General features: G+C 44.1%; 1 protein-coding gene across 5 annotated transcripts in view; it reads left to right on the forward strand.

The window, feature by feature from the left end:
• The window catches only part of KIAA1549L (KIAA1549 like), a 205,950-nt gene that overhangs the window by 115,013 nt on the left and 64,126 nt on the right, over nucleotides 1-26,811 (forward strand). For all 5 annotated transcript variants that reach the window (XM_081154353.1, XM_081154354.1, XM_081154355.1 and 2 more), the window contains exons 4-10: nucleotides 347-462; nucleotides 2,997-3,216; nucleotides 4,012-4,145; nucleotides 10,386-10,548; nucleotides 12,306-12,365; nucleotides 17,700-17,851; nucleotides 22,768-22,939. In XM_081154353.1, the coding sequence (XP_081010479.1) occupies nucleotides 347-462; nucleotides 2,997-3,216; nucleotides 4,012-4,145; nucleotides 10,386-10,548; nucleotides 12,306-12,365; nucleotides 17,700-17,851; nucleotides 22,768-22,939 (1,017 nt within the window). The remainder of the gene's footprint in view (nucleotides 1-346; nucleotides 463-2,996; nucleotides 3,217-4,011; nucleotides 4,146-10,385; nucleotides 10,549-12,305; nucleotides 12,366-17,699; nucleotides 17,852-22,767; nucleotides 22,940-26,811) is intronic.

Consider the following 26,811-nt stretch of genomic DNA (forward strand, 5'->3'; position numbering starts at 1 on the left):
AGCACCTAGCTCAGGGCCTGTACCTGAGTTGGCTCTCGGGAGTGCTATTGAAGGAATCTTCTTGCATGCAGACCCATCAGGGGTAGGTCCTGCTGAGCCCCACTTGTCCAAGTCAGAAGCAGCATTGGTCTGAAATGAAGAGCCACCAGTATGATAGCTGTCTCTCCACACAAGTGGCTAAGGCCTTCTTTCCTCAGGACTTGAGCGGGACCAACGGAGCTCTAATCCCAGCCCACCTCTCTCATTAGAACTTGTGGGAGGTGGTGGCTGGGGAGGAGAGGATGACCCATTTATTAGGACATCTGCTGCCTTACCCTGATGACCACACTTCGGTTTTGTCCCACAGTTCTCTTTGTGACGCAGAGGAGAGCGCAGATCAGTGAAACCTTGAAGCTCAATATAGCCAAAGGGCTCACACAGGCGTTGCGGAAGGCTTTCCACCAGAATGACGTCTCGGCTCACGTAAGCCCCTTGCTCTTGTAATCAGACTAATCCATCTGAGCACGTTCAGATTGTTTTCTTCCTCCCGGGTACCATGACCACTGGCTGGAAGTAGCATCTTTTTCATTTTGGCAAATAATTGCTGTGTGGTGGCTGGAGAAGAAGGTCACATTTTGAGATGGAAAATTGAGGCTAATTGCCTTATGTCCAGATTTTTTTAAAGCCTGGATATACTGTTTTAAATTGTCCTATTATCCCATTGTTTGGAAAAAGTACTTAGTAATTGCTAGTATAATTCTCCAGACACCATCCACTGCTTCTTTCTTTATCTTCCCCACCATTGTAAATAGTTAATGATTTATCTCTGGACATTTAAAAATTACTCTGACTTGTAATTGAGGCCAACTTTGCGTAAATCACCAGCAGCAGATGGGGAAGTAAACACTTTTTTTTTCTCCAAACGCTTTAATGCCAAGTACTATTTAACAACTGCTCGCTGATTTTGGTGGCGTATCCCAGTGATGGAGGCCTCGCTTTACAGGCTTTTGGTTTGGTTCCAAGTTTTAAAGCAGTAACTGCAATTGGCGGTCGGTGGGCAACCCTTTGTACCACTTGAAAATGTTGCTCTGGCCTTTTCCTTTGATGCTTTGCTCTGCAGCTGCTTCGGCTTGGTGGTCCCTTCCCCCCACACATACACCAAGGACTAGAAATTAGGTTTGGTACATAATTTGTTGGCCATTGTCAATTTCTTTTCTATAATTCTGGAAGGAGGGAAGGAAGGAAGGAAGGAAGGAAGGAAGGAAGGAAGGAAGGAAGGAAGGAAGGAAGGAAGGAAGGAAGGAAGGGAGGAAGGAAGGAAGGGTAGGGGGAGGGGGGAGGGGAGGGGAGGGGAGGGGAGGGGAGGGGAGGGGAGGGGAGGGGAGGGGAGGGGAGGGGAGGGGAGGGGAGGGAGTCGTTCCATGTGAGGGATCTGTGGTACTGCGCCAGAAACTCTATTTGAAAGTGGAAAATGTGAATGTTCCTGTTGGTCACCTCATACAGGCTTCACTAAACTTGTCTCATTTGCAAGCTACCCTCACAGTTTTTGCCTTTTCTTTATGTCATCACAGATCACTGTGACAATTAACATGTATTTGGATTCTTTCCAATTGGCTCATTTTTAAAAACTGAAATACATTTCTTTAGAAAGGATATTTGATATTACCACCATAAATGGAGGTCAGGATCACATGCTACAAAGAACAGGTAATCATAAAAATGAGAGTAATGGAAACAGCTTGTTAAATTCAAGCCAGACATTGTTGGCAAAAATAAGATTTGTAAGGATTAGAAAGGTATTAAAAATAATCCCCAAACTGAGACTTGGTCCTTGAGGTAATTAGGAGGACTGGAACAGGAGTTTCTTTCTCTCTGGTATTACTTACTGTTGTATCCATGCTCCATCTGGAAGTATCTCGTTCCCCTACAGCCACCTATTTTGTTTAAAAAAATTTTTTTTTCAATGATAGTTTACATTCAATATTATTTTATATTAGTTTCAGGTATACAGCATAGTGGTTAGACAATCATGTATTTTACAAAGTGTTCCCCCTGATAGTTCAGGTACCCACTTGGCACCATATAAAGTTATTACAATATCATTGACTATATTTCCTATGCTGTACTTGATATCCCCATGACTATTTTATAACTACCAATTTGTGCTTCTTAATCCCTTCAATTCTCTCACCCAGATCCCAGCCCCTCCTCCTCTCTGGCAACCGTCATCTTGAATACCAACTCTGGAGACAAGGTGTGGAGGAACCACAGGCGCACCCAGCCTGTTGCAAAATCAGTTGTCTTGATTTCTTTGGCAAATACACATGACACAACTAATGGAGATGCAGGAATGGGGGGGGGGGGGGGTGTTGAAAACACTCAGAAAGCAAAAACAAGGATAAAATCTGAAGCCTCAAATCTTCTAATTGGGCCCAAAAGAGCTCAGATTATCAGTATCCCTTAGGACTCAGCCATAAGAGAAACTCTCCATGGCCCACCCCACCTTGGTCTTGAACCAACTTACAGGTGAAGAATGGAGTTAAGTCTGAACAATTCTTCTCTCAGCTTCTAGAGAGAAGTCACCTCATATTTTGTTTGACCCCTGTCCTGAAGGTACCCCCACTTAATCTTTCATTTCTGCCTTTTAATTTTCAGAAATGATGAGAAATATAATAAAGCTATTTTTTAGCATTCGATTCCCTGGCAATCTCTTTTGCCTGCCATCTTGGGTGACAGTTGGCTCTCATGGGATTATAATGAGGCACTTAAGGAATAACCCCCCCCCACACACACATATTTAATTCTATTCCTTTAAGTTCAATATAAATTATATTTTATTGTATTCTGATAGTTTCAGACTTGCCAATCTATGCATTCTTTATAGGATTGTTAGAATATTTGTTGAATGAGAACATCCTACTCCCCAGCCGTGCTAAATAACAGTTATGGTCCTCGGAGACACCAAGAACTTAAAGTGGAAACACATACTGAGTTCTGTGGGTCCATTTGTTTTGCAGGTGGACATTCTGGAACATTCTCATAATGTCACCGTTGGTTATTATGCTACCAAAGGGAGGCTGGTGTACTTGCCCACTGTAGTGATCGAAATGCTGGGTGTCTATGGGGTCAGCAATGTCACTGCAGATCTGAAGCAACACACCCCAAACTTGCAGTCCGTGGCAGTGCTGGCCTCCCCCTGGAATCCTCCGCCTGCAGGCTACTTCCAGCTGAAAACAGGCAAGTAACTCAGAAGGAGAGGATTCCTCTCCATTCTGGGAGTGGGGCAGTTCCAAGACGACAACTCTTTAAGAACTCATTGCTAACTGCTCTGTCATGTCTTTAGATCCCTGTGTTCCTTCCTCAAAGCGCCCTGCTAATCAAGTGCCCTGCAAATCAGCCTAAATTTTCCCTGGATTTATTAGAAATATTTCTTCACAGGACCCTTTCTTCCTAATGTATATAATTGGTACTTATGTGCACCAAGTACTATATTTTTCATTTTTTTCTATATTATAGATACTGGTAAGAGTAGAATAGCCATAAAATCTATACTTTGGAGCAACACGTTCCAGGTGCCACTGAATTAGAATCTCTGAGTTTAGGCCTTGGAATCTTTCCTTCAAGCTCCCTGCTGATCCCAAACCACAAGCATGGAGAAACCATTGAAATGGAAAGACTGAATCAGCTTAGTAATGCAGATCAATTGATTATTGCTTCCCTCCAAAGAATCAGAGGCATGATCTCTCTTAAGTTATTTTTTTAGCAGTCTTGGAGCAGATGCCTACATATTCTAATCAAATGAAATCCCCAAATCCTTTGCTTTGGAGGGAATCTCAGGTCTGATCACACTTTTAGTTCTTCTAGATTATAAATCATTTTAAGAGACATTTCCAAAACTACAACCAAACCTTGCCTCTTCCTTGCCCAATTGTTCTGATGTAAAAAGTGTGGTTTTATATTATGACTACTATTAAGTCCAAGGAACAAAGACACGGCGCGTTGGTGAGTGCGGGTTTATTACTCTCGTTCCAGTGCTGCAGTTTGTGAGCCAGTCGGACAACATACAGTCCTGCAGGTTTGCTCAGACAATGGAGCAGAGGCTCCAGCGGGCCTTCCAGGATGCCGAGAAGAAGGTCCTGAACACCCAAAGCAACCTGACCACTCAGGTAAGCAGGAGGGCGCTTGAGTCGTTTAGTTGACAGAGGCCACTCGTAATGCAGATGTTGGCAGGAGGTGACTAGGTCCCTCATTTCAAAGCTGCCTGGGATAAATGTTACTTTGTACTTCGGATGCATGATATAGGCAGGAGACAGTGCCACTCCGGGGCCACTGAGCTGAGTTAGTCCCTGCACCTGCGAGGATGTCTGGGGTATGGAGGCTGTGTTGCTGTCTACCTGCTGTGGTTTGGGATTTTATATTTATTTTCCTGTGTGAAGATTCCTCAGGCCTTTCCAATATATTTATTATTTTTAAAAATTGAACTAGAATATACTATATAAGATATGTCAAATGTCTCACATAAAATGAATCATTTCTAAATAGCTGACTAAGATTTGCCTATTCTGTGATTTTCATTGAGTTATTTTCCAGATATCCACATGAACAGTCATCTTACTTTATATACACACACACACAAAGACAGACAGACAGACGCACACACATTGTATATTCTGGGCTTCCTATGTGCCAGGACTGTGCTAAGTGTTTTACGAATGTTTTGCTACATAATACTTAAAACTTCCTTCCGAGGTTTATTATCACCATTCCACAGAAAAGGGAACTAGAGAGAGTTAAGAAACTTCCAGAAGATCACGTGGTTGGTTAAAAATAGAACAAAGACCTGAGCCAAAGCCCACACTCTTATCTATCATGCTACACTGGCATCAGTGCGATGTAGAAATGGGATCCTTGATGAAACTTTTGGCAAATACATGAGTGATTTCCCAGGAAAATCCCACTCCTGGTGTACTGTATTTCAATTTCCTGGATTTACAGTAGACATGCCATCAAATGCCTTTCTCAGGCCCATTTTTTTGCAATTGTATAGATACCATCCCACTAAAGATAGATAGATGCTTCTTAATGATATTTATCCAGCCTCCAAATTTCTCTTATTAATGGTACTAGCCAATAACTCTGTTTTTACTGAACAAAAAGCCTTTAAAATGAAACCTAGTGGTTTTGAAATTGACATTCAGTATAAGTGAATTGTCAGCAAAGCCAATCTCGTGTAGAAAGCATACAATTTAATTTGAATGAGAAGCTTTCCTTTTCTAGATTCATTTAAAGTAGAAGTATCTCATTATGATTTGGTTCATATTGGATTCAAATCTAAAAACGTGTCACAGACTTAAGATTTATGTAAGGAGTATGAATCAGCTCTTTTGTGGGAGATCTTTTTTTTCTAATTGGATTTGGTTCTTCACAGGTAGAGTCTGGTTAGAGCTAGACTATTCTCTGCTTATATTCAGGAAGCACAGACTTATTGAGCACCTGCTAGTCATCAGGCACTAGGGGGAACACCAAGATAAAAAAGCTGCCTTTGGCCTTAGCAAGTAAGAAACCTTCCTTGGCAAAGACTACAACAGGCAGTTTGAAAATTGCATCTAAATAGATTTTAGATGCTCTTGAATATATCAACAGCTCTTGAAATGAACAGATAATTGGGTGAATTGTTTTATTAACCCAATTTCTCTTTTTCCTTGGCCAACAGGAAGCCAAGAGACAAAGTTGTTGCCTGGGTTTAGTAACCCTCTAAGCCCCTGCATCATGCATAAATAGCTGTATGATTGCCATTCCCCTGGGCCTGTCTTTAATCTGTTTTTCCAGGACCTGGTTTTGTAATTATAACTTTCCATTTCATTGTTTTAAATATAATTTGTGGAACACCTTGGATGCTCTGTGAAATAAGACCACATAAATATTTAATTAATTTGTTTAGTGAATCATTGAAAAAATGACTTAAAATTATTTTTTTACTTGTATAGCATTGATATTAGAGGCTAGATTACAGTAAATTCAATTAGGACTTTTTGGTGCAAATGACAATCTAAGCTTACAGGCGTAAGCAAAAAGAGGAAGTGATTTGTTCATGTAACTGAAAGGTTCAGTTTATTTACTTCAGGCACAGCTAGATCCAGGTGCTCACGTGATTTCTTCATGTAGTTCTCTGTTCATTTCTTGGCTTGCCTTGCTCTGAGCTGCTGTCATCCTCAGGCCCTGCGGGTGGCCCCTGGCACCTCTAGGTTTGCCTCATCCTTATTGCTCACAGTCTCATGGAACCAAAGTGCCTTTTTGTGTCATTCCAGTAAAAATCCTGGGATTAGCTCTCATTGGACACACTTGGATCCTGTGACCATTTCTGGACCAGTAACTAGGCAAGGAGATGAAATGTCCCAATCAAGTACGCCTGGCTTAGATGTCCACTACTGGAACTTGGGTGGGGTAGCCCCACCCAAAGCAAATGAACTGATAGGGGAGAAGAGGTGTTTTCCCAAGAAAAGTTGTGATGCTATCATAGAAGGGATAATGGGTGCTGGGTAGGCAAAATAACAGCTTTCCATTAAGTCAGTCTCGTACACCTAATTCGCTAAATGAATAGTGGCATGAGTGAGTGGGAAGTAAGAGATGAGGTCAGAAGCCACAAAAGTCTAAGAATAAAGAAGTGATGGGGGACAGGGCATGACTTTCAGGGAACAGTGATATGGCCTGGATCTCAGGTCTTTGGACCTCTTATTTATGAAGCTAGTGTTAAGCAGCCACCAACAATGGTCACACTTTCCTTAGCTATAAAAATGACTATATTAAAGAAGACATACATAAATGGAAAAACATTCTATGCTCATGAATTGGAAAACTTAATATTGTTAAGATGTCAATACTACCAAGAGCAATCTAGATTCAATGCGATCCCCATCAAAATTCCAGTGACTTTTTTGGTGGAAATCCTAAAATTCACATGGAGCCTCAAGGGACGCGGAATAGCCAAACAGTCTTTAAAAGTTGGAGGCCTCACACGTCCTGATTTCAGAACTTACTACAAAGCTGTGCTAATCAAAACAGTGTGACACTGGCATAAACGTAGACATATAAACCAATGGAACAGACTAGAGAGCTCAAAAACCCTTGTGGATATGGTCACATGATTTTTGACAAGGGTACTAAGACCAGTGGAGAAAGGACAGTCTTTTCAACCAATGGTATTGAGAAACTGGACATCCATAAACAAAAGAATGAAGGTGGACCTTTACCTAACCCCATATACATAAATTAACTCAAAATGGATCAAAGACCTAAGAGTAAGAGTGAAATTAGTAATCTTAGAAGAAAACAGAAAAGTTTCATTACATTGAGTTTAGCAATGATTTGTTGAGTATGACACCAAAACACAGGAAACAAAAGAAAAAATAGATAAATTGGACTTCATCACAATGAAAAACTTTCATGGACCGAAGAACACAATCAAAAGGTACTCCATCGAATGGGAGAAAATATTTGCAAATCATATAGTATTTAACAAGAGGTTAATATCTAGACTACATAAAGAATTCTTACAATTCAACAATAAAAGTCAAACAGCCTAATTAAGCAATGGGCAAAGGGCTTGAATAGACATTTCTCTAAAGCAGACGTACAGATGACCAATATATGACTGATCACTAGGGAGATGCAAATCAAAACCACAAGATACCACTCACACCTATTAGGAAGCATTATTTAAAAAAATAGAATATAACAAGTGTTGGTAGGGATGTGGAGGAATTGGAACCCTTGTGCACACTGCTGGTGGGCAGGTCAAATGGTGCAGCTACTGTGGGAAACTGGCAGTTCCTCAAAAAATTAAACAGAATTACCATGTGATCCAGGAATTCTATTTCTGGGTATATAACCAAGAGAATTGAAAGCAGGGACTTGAATAGATATTTGGACACCCATGTTCATAGCAACATCATTCACAACAAGCTAGAAAGTAGAAACAACCCAAGTGTCCACCCACAAATGAACAAATAAATGTGGTATACAGATACAACGGAATGCTATGCACCCTAAGAAAGGAGCTTAATTCTGACAATGCTACCGCAGGGATGAACCTTGAGGACATTGTGCTAAGTGAAATGAGCCAGACACAAAAGGACAAATAGTGTATGATTCCGTTTATAAAAGGCATTTAGTTTCGTCAGATAGAGACAGAAAGTAGAATGGTGGTTGCTAGGGGGTGGGGAGAGGAAGAAATGGGAAGTTGTTGTTTAATGGGTACAGTTTCATTTGGGGGTCATGAGAAAGCTCTGGAGATGGATAGTAGTGGTGATTGCACAGTAATGGGAATGTACTTAATGCCACTGAACCGTACCCTTAAAATGATAAAATTTATGTGCTTTACCACAACAAAAATGTATGAAACTGATATAATGTTATATGTCAGTTATACTTCAATAAAAATATTCTCAGCTTAAAAAAGTGTAATTGTCTAGTCAAGTGTAGTGTGCACAGAGACACTCATACTGCAGGCTCTTTGGGACCCCGTGAAATTTAGTTTTGTTGAAAAGTGGAAAATAGAATGTTCACAATAGAGATAAAGGTCAGAGATAAAGGCAGCAAAGTTATTTTAGTCGTTACTTTTATAAGTGACAGTACAGCGAGGCCCTTTGAATTGTTCAGAGAGAAGAGCCTTTCTTCTCGGTAACTTGAGAAAGAGGTCTGAATACTTGTGGGTAAACCACATTCCAAAAATACTTGCAGAGAGGAGAGGAAGAGTTGACCAGAAATGTGTGACTCACTATGTCGTTCATCGTGGGATTGTATTATGTTCTCTGTGACAGAGAATTTAAAAGGAACTTCCACACATGGGAAAAGTTGGGAAATAACATGAAGAAGCTGTTCTCAAGACTTCTTCAAAGTGAAGTTTAAAAGGAAAGTTGCAGGCATATGTATGTCTGAGCACGCAGAGGTCTGGGGAGGTCGGATAATCCGTCAGCTCCTGGCAGGGAGAGGGGCACACTCAAATAAAGAACGCAGTTTGAGGAGAGCCCAGTGAAAGGGACCCTTTGCAGAAGCCTGGGTGGGCACTAGTGAAACCACAGGAACAGGGCCGTACCTAAAACTGGAACAGGTGGGAGGGAACAGTTACAGGAAGCCAGGGGCCAGAGCTGCCCAGCAGGAGCTTTGGCCCCACAGGCATGGGGTCCCCAACACCAAGACTCTGACTTCACTCTCCCTCTCTCCATATCCTCCTGCTCCCCCCACCTTTTTTAAATCTTCACCCAAGGATATGTTTTTTATTGAATTTTTTTTTTTTTTTTTAGAGAGAGGAAGGGAGAGAAACATCAGTTGATGTAAGAGAAACATTGGTTGGTTGCCTCCCGTATGCGCCCAACTGAGGATCAAACCCACGACCTTCTGGTGCACGGGATGACGCTCCAGTCAACTGAGCCACCCGGCCAGGGCCTGATCTCTGTTTGGCTGAGGCCAGAGGGCAAAGGAGCCCACTGAGGGGGTCTGGTCCACAAGGGCCTGCCTCTGGGGGTGCTGAGCAGGACGAGAGGGGGTGGCAAGTGGATGTGGAGGAGGGAGGAGCGGGCAAAGACTGTCTCACCAAGTGCAATGACTTCCTGCTGCATCTGTTTTTCAAATCTCATCTGTGGGATATTTTTGCTCATACATTGACCTAGAAAACCTCATTTTCCAGTAACGAAAAAACTGACTTAGACAAAATGTGAGAAGAAAATCGCACCATCTCATATTCATATTTACATGTTCTATATTGAATTCGTAGACCACAAGGCTATGTGATCACTCTCTAAAAAAGCTATGTGATGTTTCTGAATTTCTTTGTAATCGAGTTCAGTCACTCTGTTTGTTACTAGGCTGGGGTATATTTTCTGTCCTTTCAACTTTAAAATTCCCCCCAAATTTCACTCTGGCTTTCCCTGTCTGAGCACATGAGTCCTCCTTAAATTTAACCTTCCTGTGCTCTGCTTTGTACTGTTAGGACCATAAAAGTAATCCGGGACAACCTAGCCCCTGGGAAAGATACACGCCAGTGGTTAAAACCTCAAGTCAGGCTGCCTGGGCTTGAATCCTGGCTCTGTCACTTCTTAGCTGCATGGCCTTGGGCAAGCCCCCGATCCTTCTGGACCTCAGTTTCCTCCTCTGTAAAAGGGAGCCATAATTAGATACACCTCCTAGGGTTGCGGTGAGAATTAAATGAGATAACTGGTCCTTAGCACGATGCCTGGCACATAAGCAGCCAGTGAGTGACGACTGTTGTTGTTCTTGTCTCCTCCTCGCTCTTCCTCCCCCCCTTCATTCCTACCCTCCTCTGCTGAAACTTCTCCCACGGCCTCCATGAAACAGACCCTCATCTTATTTGGCATGTCTCCCTCCCCTTTCCTCCTGTGTCGATTCAGATCGTGAGCACGTCCAACGCCTCGCAGACTGTCACCTTGGTGTACGTGGTGGGCAATCGGAGCTCTTTCCTCAATGGCACCGTCGCCAGCAGCCTCCTCCGCCAGCTCTCGGCCGAGCTGGTGGGCTTCTACCTCACCTACCCACCGCTCACCATCGCTGAGCGTGAGTATGTCCATGTCACGCTGGGCAGTGCCCGTTTCCCCGGGGCCTTTCTCCATTTTGCAGACATCCACTGTGCGGGGCTGCATCCTGATTCTTTTGTCATAAAACACCTGGAATATGGGATCCATGGGGTTGAATTGGTGACAAGTTTATTGCACATTGCAAAAGAGCACTTGCTGGGTGCCTTTACTCTTCACGTATCTTTTATCTCGTTCAATCCTTTGCACCGATGAGGTAGGTGCAAAATTAGCACCATTTTGCAGACGAGAAAATGAAAGTTTAAGTTGAATAAAACATCCATGCTCACACAGCTAGTGAGACATGGAATGTGGGGTTTGAACCCAAGCAGTCTGCCTCTGAGCTTATAATCCTGCCTGGTAGGGCACCTGTCCTTGTGGCAATATGGATTGCTATGGTTTCCCCCACTTTTGCCATCAGCAAGTGTTCTGGGGCCTTTAGCCCTTGCCCTGGCTGTAGATGCCAGTGCAGCTCATTTGCAGTCAACATCGTGACTGAACTTGATGAAGTCGCCATGGTGTGGTGGCCTCGTCTTCCGCTAATGCTTGTTACATAATTCTCATTATTATGCAGCAGGCATAGACTTTGAAGATGATCCAGCCTATATTCTGTCTCTAAACGCTTACTTGGCAGCCAAAGGAAGTAAAGATTTGTGCTCTTAAATTTAATTATTGGTACATTTCTCAAGGTCACTGGTCAAGTTTTTTAAAAAACACATATTAGCAAACTTCTATTTCCTTCAATGGTTGCTTTTGATACTGTAAGTAAATGAGATGATGTGTGTGGTTGTACTTTAGCACAAGCTAGCCATTCAGAATTTTTTTAAAAATTTAAAAAATATATCTTTCTTGATTTCAGAGAGAGGAAGGGAGAGGGAGAGAGAGAGAGAGATAGAAACATCAATGATGAGAGAGAGTCATTGATCAGCTGCCTCCTGCACGCTCCCACCAGGGATTGAGCCCACAACCCGGGCATGTGCCCTGACCGGGAATTGAACCACCATCTCCTGGATCCTAGGTCGATGCTCAATTGCTGAGCCACACTGGCCGGGCCAGAATTTTATTGAATGTTTATTTAATAGCAAAGTTTTGTGAATTTCCATATAATAAAGAAAGATAACTGGATTCTATGAAAGAGGTGATGTCATAAAATAAGGCATCATGTCACATGGCAGCATGTGAAGAATTTATTTTCTTTTATCTCAGTATTTTGATAATAGCAACAGCTAAGATTTATTGAGCACTTACTGTGTGCCAGGCACTGTGCTAAGCCCTTTCTTTACATGTATTAACTCTGATGGTCACTGCATCTGTGAAAAAATGTTAGTTTTAAGCGTCTGGCTGCTAAACTTAGTCCTTGACATTCAAAAAAGCCATTCAAGAGATAATCATTCCTAAAAATGGTAGTGACAGTTGGATATTTTTAAAGAGAAAGCTACGGTTCAGACAGGTTCTAGCTGTGGGTCTTGATAATGAGGCTCCACTTAAGAAAGTTTGGATGGAAAAACTGAAAGAGCAGAAATCCACAAACCCTAGAAAACTCTTCGTCTGGAAGTGAGCTCTTTACTGAGTATTTTAGTTCTGAACAGAAAGGTAGTTTTGGCCTATGTGTCGGAGTTCCTGAGAGTGAGAAAGCAGGATTCAGCGGCTTCATATTTTGTCACCTACGTCCATGTCCCTTAACAATATTTACATATAAAACTCATGAAAGTAATTTGGTGTGTTTCTAATTTGTTTTAGCATTGGAATATCCCAACCTTGACATATCAGAGACAACCAGAGACTATTGGGTAATTACAGGTAATCTCTTATTTTATTTCCCCTTTCACCCTGTCCAGTTGGTTTGTTATTTTTAAATTGCATGTCAAAAGAGAAAAAACCCTAAAAAAATAAAAACAACATGTTACTTGGTGATAGGAGTGATAGGATTGGCATCCCTTTTTTTTTTTAAATCCTCACCTGAGGATATTTTTCCATTGCTTTTTCAGAGAGAGTAGACGGGAGAGAGAGAGAGAGAGAGAGAGAGAGAAACGTCGATGTGAGAGAGACACATCAATTGATTGCCTCCCGCATACGCCCTGACTGGGGCTGGGGATCGAGCCTGCAACTGAGGTACGTGCCCTTGATCAGAATCAATCCCGGGACCCTTCAGTCCTCGAGCCAATGCTCTAACCACTGAGCCAAACCAGCTAGGGCTTAGCATCATTTTTTGGTCCTGTCCTGTAAATCAGGGAGTTACTTTCACAGGACCAGGACTGGGTGGAGGAAGCTGAAATGGGAAAAAGAAATCACACTGAGGATGAATGACCGATTTAAAGTCACAGGCTGAGAGGCCCACCTGGCGGCCTTCTCTTTGCAAAAAGTGGGCCGATCAGAAGGAACAGCGTGGATGTCCAGCATGCATCCATGTGAATGGTTGTCTGTTTAAAGACCGTAGGCCTTTCTGCACTGCCCTACAAAGTGCCAGTGAAAGCCAGAGGAATGCCAGACATGCACTTTCCTCTCTCCCTGGGCACGAGGCCCACACCCACACTAATCCTGGTGGAGCCAAGGAGTGTCCTGACAGTGAGGGTGGATGGAAGTAGAAGGGTGTTTGGGTGGCATTTTTTCCTTGACATTTCCCAAAGGAGCCTTATGAAACAACAAAGCAGTTCTTGTTTTTCAAAAGCCAGACAGTAGTTCTGAAAATCTGAGAAGCAAGGATTGGAAGCAAAGAGAAAAGGCAGATGTTTACAGGAGGAAAAGTGACCAGGCCAGCCATAAAAGGAAGGGACAGGAAGGGAAGGGTATTGGTCTGCTAGGGCTGCCATCGAAAGTACCACAGACTGGGGTAGGGTGGGGACTTCAACAATTCTGGAGGCTGGAAGTCCAATATCAAGGTGTCAGCAGGCCTGGCTTCTTCAGAGGCCTCTCTCCTGGGCTTACAAATGGCCACCTTTCCTCTGTGTCTTCACATGGCCTTCCCTCTGTACGTGTCTATGTCCTGATTTCCTCTTCTTATAAGGACAGTCATATTGGATTAGGGTCCACTTCTATGATCTCATTTTACCTCAATTAGCTCTTTAGTCTCTGTTTCCTGAGGGACGGGGGGTTAGAACTTCACCATCTGAATTTTGGGAGGACACAGTTCAGCCCATACAAGGAGGGAGGGAGATCCTGTAAGTCATGGAAGAAATGCCTGGGCGAGCGGGCCCATCTGAAGTCTTCCTCCCTCACGCTGTGCGGGCGCGCTGGGCTGCTGCCCACACCCGGCAAAGGAGCACAGCCCCGCGTGATGAGACCCGCCCAAGACCGCTCCTAAACTGCAGAGAATTGCTTTTCTTTCTCCCCTGCAGAGCCATGGATATGCAGAGATTTTTTTTTTTTTTTTTTTTTTTTTTTTACCTGTTAAGAAGACAAACTAAAGAAATGTGTTTAAAAAGAAAAAAAACACAGCTCACCAGAGTTTATGCCCAAGAGAGAAACAGTGCTAACCCAGCAACACATTTTCCGTGCCAGCAGGTTATGTAACATTTACAACATTATTTTTTTTCTCCACTAGCAATGCTGCTTTATCATTTGCAGAGGTTTCCCTCCTTCTATTAACTTTAAGGTTTACATTGAATGGTACCACATCCACTCTTAAACACAGATGTCCTAGACAACCTCCTGTTTCAGTCTGCCCTCATGTACCTGTGTCTTGCCCTGCCTCTACTGTACTGATATAACCTCAAACTCCACACATGGTCTTGTTTTCAGGATTCTCCTGGGACTTCACGCCCTGTCCCCTTACCTATGTAACCCTCATTTGTAATTGCTGCTGTGGCTGTTGGTGATCAGATGAAACAATGGCCTCCATCACTGTGTTTGGGGCTAGTTGGATCAAAACCAACCTCAGGATGACCCTCCTTCCTTCTTGGCTCATGACTACTCTCTACTTCATGGGCAACCACCACCAACCTTTTACCATTAGTTACAGAGGGGGTAGGAGATCAGGAACTGAGACATGAAGAAAGCTTTATACATCCTGTTCAAACCCACAGCCCCTTGAATAACCAATCCCTCTGCCTTTTACTCCCAGAGAGTCATTACGGGCACCCTGTCTACTGCCCATTGATAACTTGGAGCAACTTTCTTTTATTTAGTTTGTAATGTAAAACAACTGACATGTTTTCACCCATGTGCCCACTGAACTTACGTTAAATGTTTTTGCACACTGTACACTTCTCCCCTCTCTGAGTAGAAAGTCATTGGCTGAGGGTGACTCCTGTAGTCACCCTCTGTATTTACAGATAGCGCAGGAGCTACCCTGCTGTCCATGGGTCTTGCCCAGCTTAGATTTGAAATCTATGTTTATTTTACCCACCAGAGGCAAAATACTCCAGACCCAGTGATCACAGGATTTCTTCTGGTCTCAGCTCTGCTGCATTTGAACCGAGTGTGTCTCTGAGCCAGTCACTCAGACCCTGTGGGTGTCACACTTTCACCCTTAGAATCAGGAGGATATGAGCTGAACATTCAGGCTCTTTTGGCTCTGAGTGTGTGGGATTCAACCATGAATAAAACAGTTCAGATTGAATACAGGAAGCTGAATCAGGCCTGATCATTGGAACTTTTGGTCCCAGTGCAATTGTAAATAAAGAGTAAGACAACAGTGATGTAATAGTCACCAAATCTTCTGGACAAATCTCCTCTGAACACAGCTGGAGACTTACCAGTCTCCTCTCAGCTGAGTCAGTGGTGGGCAGCCAGGGTCCGAGCTCCCCTACTGCTCTGTGCCACTGGGAGAGATGTGTATGCACACCCCTCTCTACTCCCTTCAGGGCTGGTGGAGAGGGCAGGGAGCCGGAGGGCTGATGCACTTCTCAGGGGGGAGGAGAGGAGCCACAGTCCTAGAACACAGTTCTATACTATATTGTTTCTTCTTCTGATAAGGATGCATCCAGCAAAGAAGGGGACACACTTGAACATTAACAAAGCTACTTATTATGGGCATCCTGTCAAGTGCCTTACAGCACTGTGCTGGAAGCATTTTTTCAATAAAGTATCTGTTCTTCACAATGACACAATCAAGAGTAGAGTATGACCCCCTGTTTTCAGATAAGGGCCCATTGGAACTGAGCGACTTGCCCGAGAACACTCAGTAAGGGGCAGACCAGGTTCAAACTCAGGCGCCTGGTTCAACCCTGTCTGTTCCCCAGCTGCCTCCTAAGGATGCATTCTCTTTGCAAATACAGCTATGAGCCTTGTGGGAACTGTCCAGGTGCTGATTTCATGTAACCCTGTGGGAGGGTCCCACGGCCTCCTACACTTTCCTGGAGGTTAGTTTGTTTTCTCAATTATTAAACTTGTGGTAAAATAGACATCACATGAAATTTACCACTTTAACCATTTTTAAGTGTACAATTCAGTGGCATTAAATACATTCACAGTGTTGTACCACCGTCACTGCTGTCTACTTCTGGAACTTTCTGATCACCTGGGGGCTTTGGCTATCCCTTTCTTTGATGTCTGCCCTTGTGTCATCACTGAGATTCCCATAAAGTAATTAACCCATGATGAAGCCTCTCGGTGTCCTGTGCCCTTTGCCCCCCCCCTACTCTGTCCATTGGTCAGGAGAAGCCAACTTAGAAGTAATCCTTTAGCAGTTAATTGTGAAATTTTACAAGAGGGGAAGCTCTGAATTAGCAAGAGCATGGGCTCTCCTGTCGGGCCAGGAGGTGTGCTGAGTCAGGGGGATTCCGAGGGGCCTCTGTGGGACCTGCTGCTGTGGGACCAGCGCAGGAGCATTTCATCTTTGTTGGTAGGCATTCTGCTGACAGCTGAGCTGGGAGTCCCTCACAAGGGCCCTAGAAAGAGAGACGCTTTATTCCCTCCATGGGGATTATTTGGCATTTATGGCCTCAAAAGACTAATTCCTGAGGCTCAGCTGTGGGTTTTACTTCTCTTTTGATCAGTTTAAAATCATTCTCTATATCTTGTTGTCCGTTGCTTGTTCTGGCCCCAAGTAGAATGCGATCATAACAACATGTTCTTTATACCCAAGCTATTTCCATATCCCAGTAGATGGCTGGTATTAATGGTCCTTAGCTGGACTGTGGTAGAACAAACTCCCCAGCCCATGTAAGTTTTGCTTTCTTTAAGATGAGAATAGTTTTTAGGTTCAGGGATGACTGTGTTTGGAGGCAGTGTTTGTGTGTCTGGGATGAAGTGTGCTTCCTAAGGACTTGGAGGAAGGACTGGATTTTGGGGGTTGGCAGCAAAAGGTAGTCAAAAGTAAGTGACCGCTGCAGTCCTAGCCCTGGTGTTCATTAAAACCCCCCTCCATGCACTAGCCACTGCCTGGAATTCCGTCATGATGCCCTACCTGTTGATTACAGATACCCTGGAGCAGATGAAGCTCAGGGGTGGAGGGGGGATGCAAAGAGGAGTTTCGTGTACCTTCCATGTGCTGGGCACTGTGCTAAGTTCCTTTATACACCTTGTCTCATTTCAACCATAGTTCTCACAACCGGGAAGAACTCACTCTCTCATGATGCCCTGCTCTCAGAGGGAAGAGTCCCCAAGAGGCCCTGGGCAGCTTCGGGGTGGCTCTCAAGAGGACCACAGAGGAGGGAGAGATGAGGACACCAAAGAGGGTTGTTGCCAAGGTGTAAGGGGCCGAGTTGCAGGATGGAGCTTAGATTCCACAGCAAAACTGTTGAGAAGGAAAAATAAAATAAGGGTAGCCTAGAGCCGGAACTTCTGAGTGGGAGCCAGCAGAAAATACAGTTAGCCACACCTGTATCCAGGCTGCATCCCCACATGGACTCCAACAACACAGAATCTTCAGTAAGGGTTGGATTTAATACAGAGCATTAGACGTGTCACAGCTTATGGAGGAGAGAGCCCAGGCTTTGGGTTTGGACCTTCACTTTTCTGGTTACTAGCTGTGACCTTGACAAGTCACTTAACCTTTCCAGCATCTATAACGTGTGGATAGTGGATCCTACCTCCTGGGGCTGTTGTGAGGGCAAAGCGAGGTAAGGGTGGCCAAGCCCTCACGTGAGGTAGAGCCCATGGCGCCTCCTGGCTGGGGCGGGGTGGTGGTGGCTGTAGTTCTGAGTCACAGGGAGCCTGTCCTCTGAGCAGCCCCTCTGCCTTCTGCATGTGCAGTGCTGCAGGGCGTGGACAATTCGCTGGTGGGTCTGCACAACCAGAGCTTCGCCCGGGTCATGGAGCAGCGCCTGGCCCAGCTGTTCATGATGTCCCAGCAACAAGGCCGGCGGTTTAAACGGGCCACCACCCTGGGAAGCTACACCGTGCAGGTAGGTGTGCGCAAAGCCACTGGGGCCTTCTTATAACTGGGGGGGAACATGCTGTGTGCAGAGGAGCAGCTGCAGCACAGACTGACCATGCCATTTAATCAACGCTGCGCTTAGGGTTCGGGGTCCGGGGGTCATAACATCAAAATCGTGAAGGAGGGTGAGAGTTTGCTCCTCCCCTGACAGCCTTACTACTAGATGATAAGGAAAGCAGGTCTTGGAACAAATTCTGCACACATGCAGATGTTTATTCAATAAAAAGTTGTAAGTAAGCAGACACAGGCTACTCACCAACCTGTTCTGTGGGCCCAGTGAAGTCCCAGCTCTCAGTCTTTCAGGCCCTCTCACCACCACCACTGTGAATGGCAGATGCACCAGCCAGAATTCCAGGTGCAGGGTTCTGTTAACCTTTAGTCAGTTTTGACAAATAGAGCCTTCCAAGTTTATAATGGGCACATGACCACACAGGGATTTAGACGAGGGAGCCATATAGCAAGCACTGTTGGTGCTCGGCCCAGATCCCCTTGCCATTTCTATCAATGCCAACAGCCGCCTCTGACTCTTTATGGAAGGATTGCTCTTGAGATGCCAGAACCCACCTTGCCCACACCATGGCAGCCAGAAGTGCCTGGGAATTAACCAGCCCAGCTCTGTGTCTTAGCTAGGGGAATTCTGAATGTATGTTTTCGATCACTTCCAGAGCTTTCCCACAGAATTAAGCTTTAATTACTCACTGTGGTAACTGGCTTAATAACCGACCCTTTGTTAACTCCTTCCTATCCCTGTCAGTTTCTTGCATCTCTCAAATTAACTATAAACACTCAACTCTTCTGAACCTGCTCTTAGGGAACCTAACAGAAGACAGTAACCATCCCCAAAGCAGTGACTCTAAGCCTCTAGATTCTTTATCTGGTTCAAGCAAGAGTGAGACTGTCTCTATCATATTCTAGTTAATCCACAAGTCTTGAATAGCCTCAGTTTCACCAAACGAGAGCCCATTTCTAACGACTGTTACGCTAATTAACAAAGCTCTGCAGAGCAAGTTGACACATTAGGGAAGGACATCCTGGTAGCTGCCTCCAGAGCGGACTTCCCAATTGAAATCTAGCCCAGTGCTTCTGGGGTGTGAACTCCTGATTGGTAGCACTAAGAGGAAATGTTTTAAAGGAAATTACAGACTTTACCCCAATCTGCAAGTCATGTTCCAGGCAGTCTTGTAAGTACAAAGAACCCCTCTTCTGGAACACGCTTTCCTGCTTGAGTCAGCTGTGTCCCCGAGGGAGACTCCAGGCCTCACTTTCACAGCGGGTGACTCTGGTCCCTTGTCCTGTTAAATGTGGCGTTGGTTCTAAACGTCTTTGTGGCCTGTGACAGCCTCGCCCTGAGGTAAAGTGACGGTTAATTTCTGGGTTAATTTGTGTGTCAGGTTAGTGATTTCCCCTCTGTGGGTTCCCTGTGAGCCCTGTAATTCACACTTTTCCAAACAACAGAAATGAAGTAGCTGGGACGACAGTGACCTGGGATTTGCCATTCACTAATAACACCCGCAGTCTTGGTGTTATTAGTAAGGCTAACAACCTTAACAATGTTCTGTGTGTTGAAAGGTGCCCGTGGGATGTTCTTTCCTTTTGTCCGCTGCGTACCCAGCGTGCTTGGCCCCTACAGTTGCTAGGAAAGTGAGCGAAGCAAGTAGAGATTTATTTCTGCAAATCCCTAATTCGCAGAGGCTGCAGATCACCTTCTAACATTACCCTTGGAGAAATCTCGGTGAGAAGGATTTGCTAAGAAACTGAAATTGAGTGAAGTCATTAGCTATTCGAAAGCTCGTTCACCTTCTGCCTGGTTGTACTAACACTCTCCCCACCTCCTCTCCCACGAGGGACAGGAATGGCGTGCCCAAGTTTCCCAATTGAAATTCACTCCACAGAGCTGACATCACCTTTCCACACAGAGGCCTTTCTTGTGGGATCTGATCATTTCAAAAGATGAGCCACCTTCATGAATGTGGAGATTTAGAGGTCTAGAATTTAGAGATATTTCTCTAGTAGGTATATTTGAAAAAAAAGTGAGTCCAAAGAAGAAATACATATGACCAATACACATTTTTAAATGTTTAACTCCATTTGTCATAAAAGTAATGCAAGTCTTAACTACCACACGATTATATTTTTACCTTCCAAAGGTTAGTAAAATGCTACTATCCACTGTTGATGCGGACACAGGGAAATGGGCACTTTCTAACAGGAAATGGGTCTGACCTCCCTGGGGGGCAAGTGAGCAATTTAGACAATAACCTGTTAGATGGTCACAATCTTACTCCTAGATATTCATTTCGAAGATAGAGGTAAACACAAAGAGGAAGGGTGAGAGCAGTGCTTCTCAGACGGTGTCCAAAAATGGTCCCGTGAGGAGCCCTGAGGCAGAGGCGCTCTCTGGACAGATCAGTGGGTAAGGCTGCATCTGTAGCCCCTTCTTGACAGGTCCCAAGGCATATTGGCAAGCCAGACTCTAAAAAGACCTGTAGTAAAGAAGTCTCCTTTCAACATATTATATATGCTTTCTAAATTTAAATGCCAACAAGACCCTTGTTTTTAGGAATATCTATATTTCTCCATTTTGTTGTGAACATGTTCACACTCACAGAAACGTTGGAAAAATGCCATGCTAAACACCCATATATTCACCTTCTAGGTTCTACAGTTAACAGTGCGGACTGTGTTCCTGTTTTATATTTAGTAGCATACATCATTTCCACACCATAGATCAGTTTGGATTGTTCTAGAACTTGATATAAATGGGACCCTACAGTATAGTCTCTTTTACGTAAAGCTTGTTTGACTCAGTGTAGTGTTTTTGAGATTCACCCATGTTGTCATGTTATTTAGCAGTTTATTTATTTTTATTGATGAATAATATTCCCTTGTAGGAATATACTACGGTTTATGCAGTCTTCTGTTGATGGATACCGGGGCTTTTTCCAGGTTTTAGCTATTATAAGCAAAGCTGCTGTGAACATTCTGCTACAAGTCTTTCTATGGCCACGTGCTCTCATTTCTCTTGGGTATATAAGAGTTGAATTGCTGTTCACAGGGTTGGTGTATGTTCATTCTGTAAGAAACTGCCCAATCTTTTCCCAAAGTGCAGCATTTTACACTCCCACGGCCAGGGAGAGCTGCAGTCACTCCACATTCCCGTCAGCACTTGGTGTTGGCCGCCCTCTCATTTTAGCCATTCTGGTGGGTGATCGTGGTGTTTCATGGCTTAAACTGAATTTTCCCTTCGAGCATTTTTTATATGTTCATTGGCTATTTAGATATCTTCCTTGGTGAATTGTCTGGTCAGGTTCTTTTTAAAACCCATTTTTATTGGATTGTAGTAATATCTATTTTTAATTGTTATATATAGCATACATACCAAGAGATGTAAAAATATGTAGTTTAAAGAACACTGATAAAAAGAACCCACAGCCCAAAGGGTAGGAACATTATTCTTAGCTTACCCGAGAAGCTTCTCGTGTCTTATTATACACGCTTCCTTTCATTCTGTCAGAGTTGAGTGTGCTTCTGAATTTTGTGTTAAATCATGCCTGTATTTTCTGTATATATTTTACCATCATTTGGTTTTGCCTGTTTTTGAATTTTATATTTTGTGATTATTTTTTTTTTGCTCAGTGTCAGACTTTTGTATTCAGCCGTATTGATACAAATAGCCAGAGTTCATTTACACTGCTCTATAATATTTCATTGTGTGACTATACCATAACTCATCTATCCATTCTACTGTTGGTAAGTTTTGAATTGTCAGGGTTTTTTTGCTATTAACAATGCTGCTATAAACATTTTTGTAATATCTTTCAATAGCCTATAAAACTTGTAATCTGTAATATACACTTCAGAAAAACACTACTGTGCTATAATGCCTACCAGTTGTTAATTATAATAGTGAAAAGCTGATAACAACCTAAGTGTTCAATAATGAAGGGTTAGTCAAGTATGAGGCATGGATACAGTAGAACATTATGTAGGTATTTTATGTATTTGTAATGATTTCCAGTTGTTAATCACAATACTGGGAAATGAGTAACAATTTAAGTGTTTAACAATAAAGGATTTGCTAAATAAGTTTATGAGGTGCAATTAGAATGTAGGAATTAACATTTATACTTTCATTATATTTAAGGTCATTTAAGGATACAAGTAAAAATAGCAAGATGTTATACTATATAGAGAGTACTATAAGTAACTTTGTAAAATAATAAATAAAAGGTTTGTTTGGGGAAAAAGCAAAAAATAGAAGCAAATACTCCAAAATGATAATAGTCATTAGCTTGTGGTGGACGGAGTATAGATTTTTATTTTGTTTCATTTCTTGATGCTTTTCTATATTTTCACATATTCTGCAGTAAATACGTATAACTTGTACAGTGAGAGAAAGAGCTATAAAGGTTATTTTAGAAAAAGAACTTGGAGTCTCCAGTTACTGCTTCTGTCAGAGGTCTTTTGAATTGCAGACATATAAGTTCATTTCCCCCCACCCCCCGGCAATTGCAGGAATTTGAAATCAGAAATCTTGTTTGAGAATAACCTGACACGCCCTGAATTAATGTGGAGGCCTATTTCCAAATGAGGCCAGAGCTCTCTGGAGGCTGGAAGACATCTCCGTTTCAGCGCTCTCTTCTCCAACCTCACACTGTGCTTCCAGATGTTCATATTTCCTCCCCCCTCCCCCTTCAGCAATGGCAGGGCTCCTCGCAGCCTGGGTGACAGGGAGGTACATGAAGGGCCATGTCTGAAATGCGCACTGTGGGCCCACCCGGCCCCCGAAGGCTGCAGCAGTCAGGAGAGAGCCCGCTGGTCGCCTGAGGGACCGCAGGGTGTGTGCGAGATGCCCTATAAACATGGCCTCTTTTCTTCCGAAAGATGGTGAAGATGCAGCGGGTGCCGGGGCCCAAGGACCCAGCGGAGCTGACTTACTACACCCTGTACAACGGGAAGCCTTTGCTGGGCACCGCGGCTGCCAAGATCCTGAGCACCATTGACTCCCAGAGGATGGCGCTGACCTTGCATCACGTTGTCCTCCTGCAAGCTGACCGTAAGGGGATACTCTTTCCATTCATTATTTGTAACGCTGTTAAATGTTTCCTGCAGATCAAAGCGACCCCCTAAGCTCCTGGTAATGGACCCGGAGACAAACATACTTCTGTCCCAGAAGGTTTTTAAATCAGCTGTGTTCCAAGCAGTAGGTTTTGGGTAAAGGATATGTTTTGAATATTAGAAAGATAGTAATGATATTGCTATGCCCGAATTCTACCCACTCTTCCTCCTCAATATAATCTAGTGAATAACTAGAAAAATCGCCATAGCTGAGACTTATTTGTCTGCTGGGGAATTAAAGATAATTTGATTCAGTGAGCATTTATAGAGCCCTACTTGAACCGCCTTGGTACGAGACGAGGGCAAGACCTGGTCCCTGCCTTTAAGGAGCAGAGAGGGAGTTGATGCAGATACGAAGGAGTGGACTGCAAGAAAGTGCTACAGGGAGGCAGTGTGATGCAGGGGTCCAAGAGGGAGGTTTGCTCTGAAGGGGCCTCTGGGAAGAGCGAACGGAGGAAGGATATTAAAAATAATAGCTGCCTCTTTGAGTACTCTCCCCTGTGGCAGCTGCTATGCTCTCTGCTTTACATAGATTTTCTCACTTTCTCCTCTCACTGGGGTAACTGTATTCAGCTCCAAATTACAGATGAGGAAACTGAGGGTCAGGAAAGTTAACTAACTTGGTCAGTATCACAGAATTAGTATCTAGGTCGCCAAAATATGAACCTGGATCTGTCTGAATGCAAACGTGTGCTCTTAACTGTATCACACTAAGATTTCACCAGAGGGAGAGGAAGGGTGTATATTCTAGAAAGGGGGAGCAGCATGAAAAAAAGAATGGAAGCAAAAGTACCAGGTGTGCTTGAAAAACAAGGAGTTCAAATTGCCTGGAGTGCAGAAACATGAGGGAGAGATGATGGGCTTAGAGAGGTGTATTGTTGAGAGGGCCCGGCCTTGACGGACAGGGGAGGGAGACTGGACGTAAGAGGATTCATTTGCTGGAGATGTTTACCTGGCTCACTGTCTCTTCTGCACCCCTTCTGTCCCAGTCCATCCTCTCCTTTGACCTATGAGTTCTGTGGCTTCCTCGCTTCTCTTGGAGGCCTGTGGTGCTTGGGAAAGAGCAGAAAAGTGAGAGCTGGCTTTATTAGAGCAAGAGGTGAATGGAGTGTCAGGGGAAGTGAAGCGGTTGAGGCTACAGGGACTTGGCTGATGGCAGTGAAGGGGAGCAGCGGGAGGTGTGAGAGCACAGGTGGGAGAGAGATCGTATCAGATTAGAAGATGCAGGAAGCCTTTTGGAAATGAGGGATCATCTAGGGGATTATCCAGAAGCATAGCTATGACTCGGAGAGCCAGACCCTGTTAGCTTGGCTCCAAAGCTGCTGTCCCTCAGCTTTACTTCTTTGTCTCCTCCAAATCCACGTGGTCCTCTCAGTTCCCTTCTATAACAACTCACAGATCTCTCTTTTTTTCTCCATTTCATCATCATGTCCTCTTGGACTTTGCAGGAGCTTCCCAAATAACTCAACCTCAGTCACTTTGCCATTAATGCACCTTCCATGCTGTAATTAAAGTCATTATATACACTTTGGAAAGCCCAGATTCTGATCTTACATCTACTCCATTAAAAAAAATACATTTGATGGTTTTTCATTGTTCACAGAATAAAGTCCAGACTCCTTAAAATGGGTCTTCTAAGCCCTTCACAGCAGGTGCTCAGCCAATGTTCAGGTCCCTTCCCAGCCTGCTCTCCGGGCTACTTTTCCAGCCATACCTCCTGCTTTTCTCTCCTTCATGGCTAATGCTTCAGCCACACAGGAGTATTCATCCCTCGCATGTCCTGTTCCTCTGAAACCTTCCTTGGCCCCTGAAGCAGAGCCCATTCTTTCTTAGTTCCAGGGGCTTCCATTGCCCTCATCACATTGAGCAAATGTGTTCTTTTTTTCTCTCTCCCTCGTGAGCTCTTTAAAAGCAGCTACCACATCTCATTTATCTTTGAATATTCAGCCCCAACTACTGTCTGGCTCTGTTCTTGTGAAGGCAAATGACCGACCTTTGCTAAATGCCTGTGCCAGGCCCTGAGGGAGACACATGGTTGAAAGACACCAAAGCAGAGCAGTTGAGCAGAACCTTTGCAATAAGACAGACCTGGATTCACGCCCCTGCTCTTCCACTCTGTAGCTGTGGAGCTCAGAGACAAATGAATGACCCTCTCTGACCTTCATTTTCCTCATCTGTAAAGTGGTAATATTAAAAAACACACAGACCTAATAGAGCTACTCAGAGGACTAAATGAGAGAATGATTGCAGGGAAAGGGCTTAGTACAATCCTGGGACGCCTATTAAGCACTTAGTTAAGTGGTAGCTGGATGTCTCATTTTATCCATAAGGTAGAAGGACTAAAGGAGAGACGGAGTGAAGAAAGAAAGGTAATTTGAAGGTTAAGAACCCATATAATTCACAGAATGGGGTGCTATTAATGAAAGTAGAAAGGGGATTAGAGAGGAGAAGCATTTTCAGAAGGGAGAGGCGATTTACTCTGTCTGGGCCACGTTGAGTTTAAAGTGATGAGATATGAAGGGGCCCTGATGGGATATTGAGGACTGAGGTTAAGAAAGCTGTTGGAATTCAAGTCTGGATCTCAGGAGAGAGGTCAAAGCTAACACTATAGATTTTGAGAATATTGTAAACACAGAATTAAAATCCCGGAGAAAATTCAAGCGTGTGGGGAGAGAGTGTAGCTAGAGGACAGACCCTGGGAAATGCCTCCATGCCCAGAATCAGATGAGGCAGAAGCCAAGACCGATGAAGAAGAGGGGGAAGGGAGATGCTGTAGATCCACTTTCTCCTAATGGTTTTGAAATTAGCATGTGGTGTGAATCTGAGGTCGGTGCTTTGAATAGAGTCATGGTGTTGAACAAACGCCTTGTCCCTCTGAGGGGGTGTTGACTTTCTGTGCGTCCCAGTGTCTTCGAAATCGCCGGTTCTGGGCCAGTGTGCACTCCCTGCGTGCAGTGCCCTACAGTGGGGAGCGCGGTGCCACATGACCCCTGTCGCCTCTAGGTGATGAGGCAGCAGTGAATTCTGAAGAAGCTGCTGCGCTCCCTGTGAAGGTTTTCATCTCCCTCTGCAGGACCTGGAGTGCGAGGCCCTCCATGGTGGTTGTCTAGGTGACAGAGTAGAAACATTCTCTCCACTCAGGACCAGACCAAAGCAGGAGCTGGTTTACCTTACATGGCCATTAGACATTTATCTCAAAAATGTCATTTACAGAAAGCAATAGACTGACCCTTTGGTGAAAGGAACTCGAGCTCATTCATTTTTTTCAACAAATTCCTTTTTAAAGCACCTATTATGTGCCTGGAGCTGTTCTAGGCACTGGAGATACAGCAATGAATGAAACAGACAAAATTCGACCTTGTGGAGCTTATATTCCTGAGTGGGCAGATCAAATAAATAAATAATATGTCAGATGCTAATAAGTACCGTGGAGAAAAATTAAGCAGAGAAGGGCTAGGGGGTGTCGAGGAGATAATGGCTGTTATTTTAAATTGGTGAGGGTAGTGGTCAAGAACAGGATCACTGAGGTAGTAACTTTTGAGTGACCACCCGAGAATATCTGGGGACAAGGTTCCAGGTTGAGGGGGAGGGTTTGAGACCAGTGAGGAGGTCACTGAGGGAAGCAGCAGTGGGGTCAGAGGTACAGATGAGGGGTCACAGCACGTGCGCCTCATGGGCCACACCCGAGTGGGATGACAGCCAGTGGATGGTTTGGGCAGGAGAGCTACGTGGACCAGGCACTCACCGGCTGCTGGGCCCGGGGCTCGACCCAACTCCCCACCCACTCACACCAGTCATTAACTGTGATGC

This window comes from Miniopterus schreibersii, assembly GCF_964146895.1.
Source record: "Miniopterus schreibersii genome assembly, chromosome: 12".
In the NCBI taxonomy this organism is placed as follows: domain Eukaryota; kingdom Metazoa; phylum Chordata; class Mammalia; order Chiroptera; family Miniopteridae; genus Miniopterus; species Miniopterus schreibersii.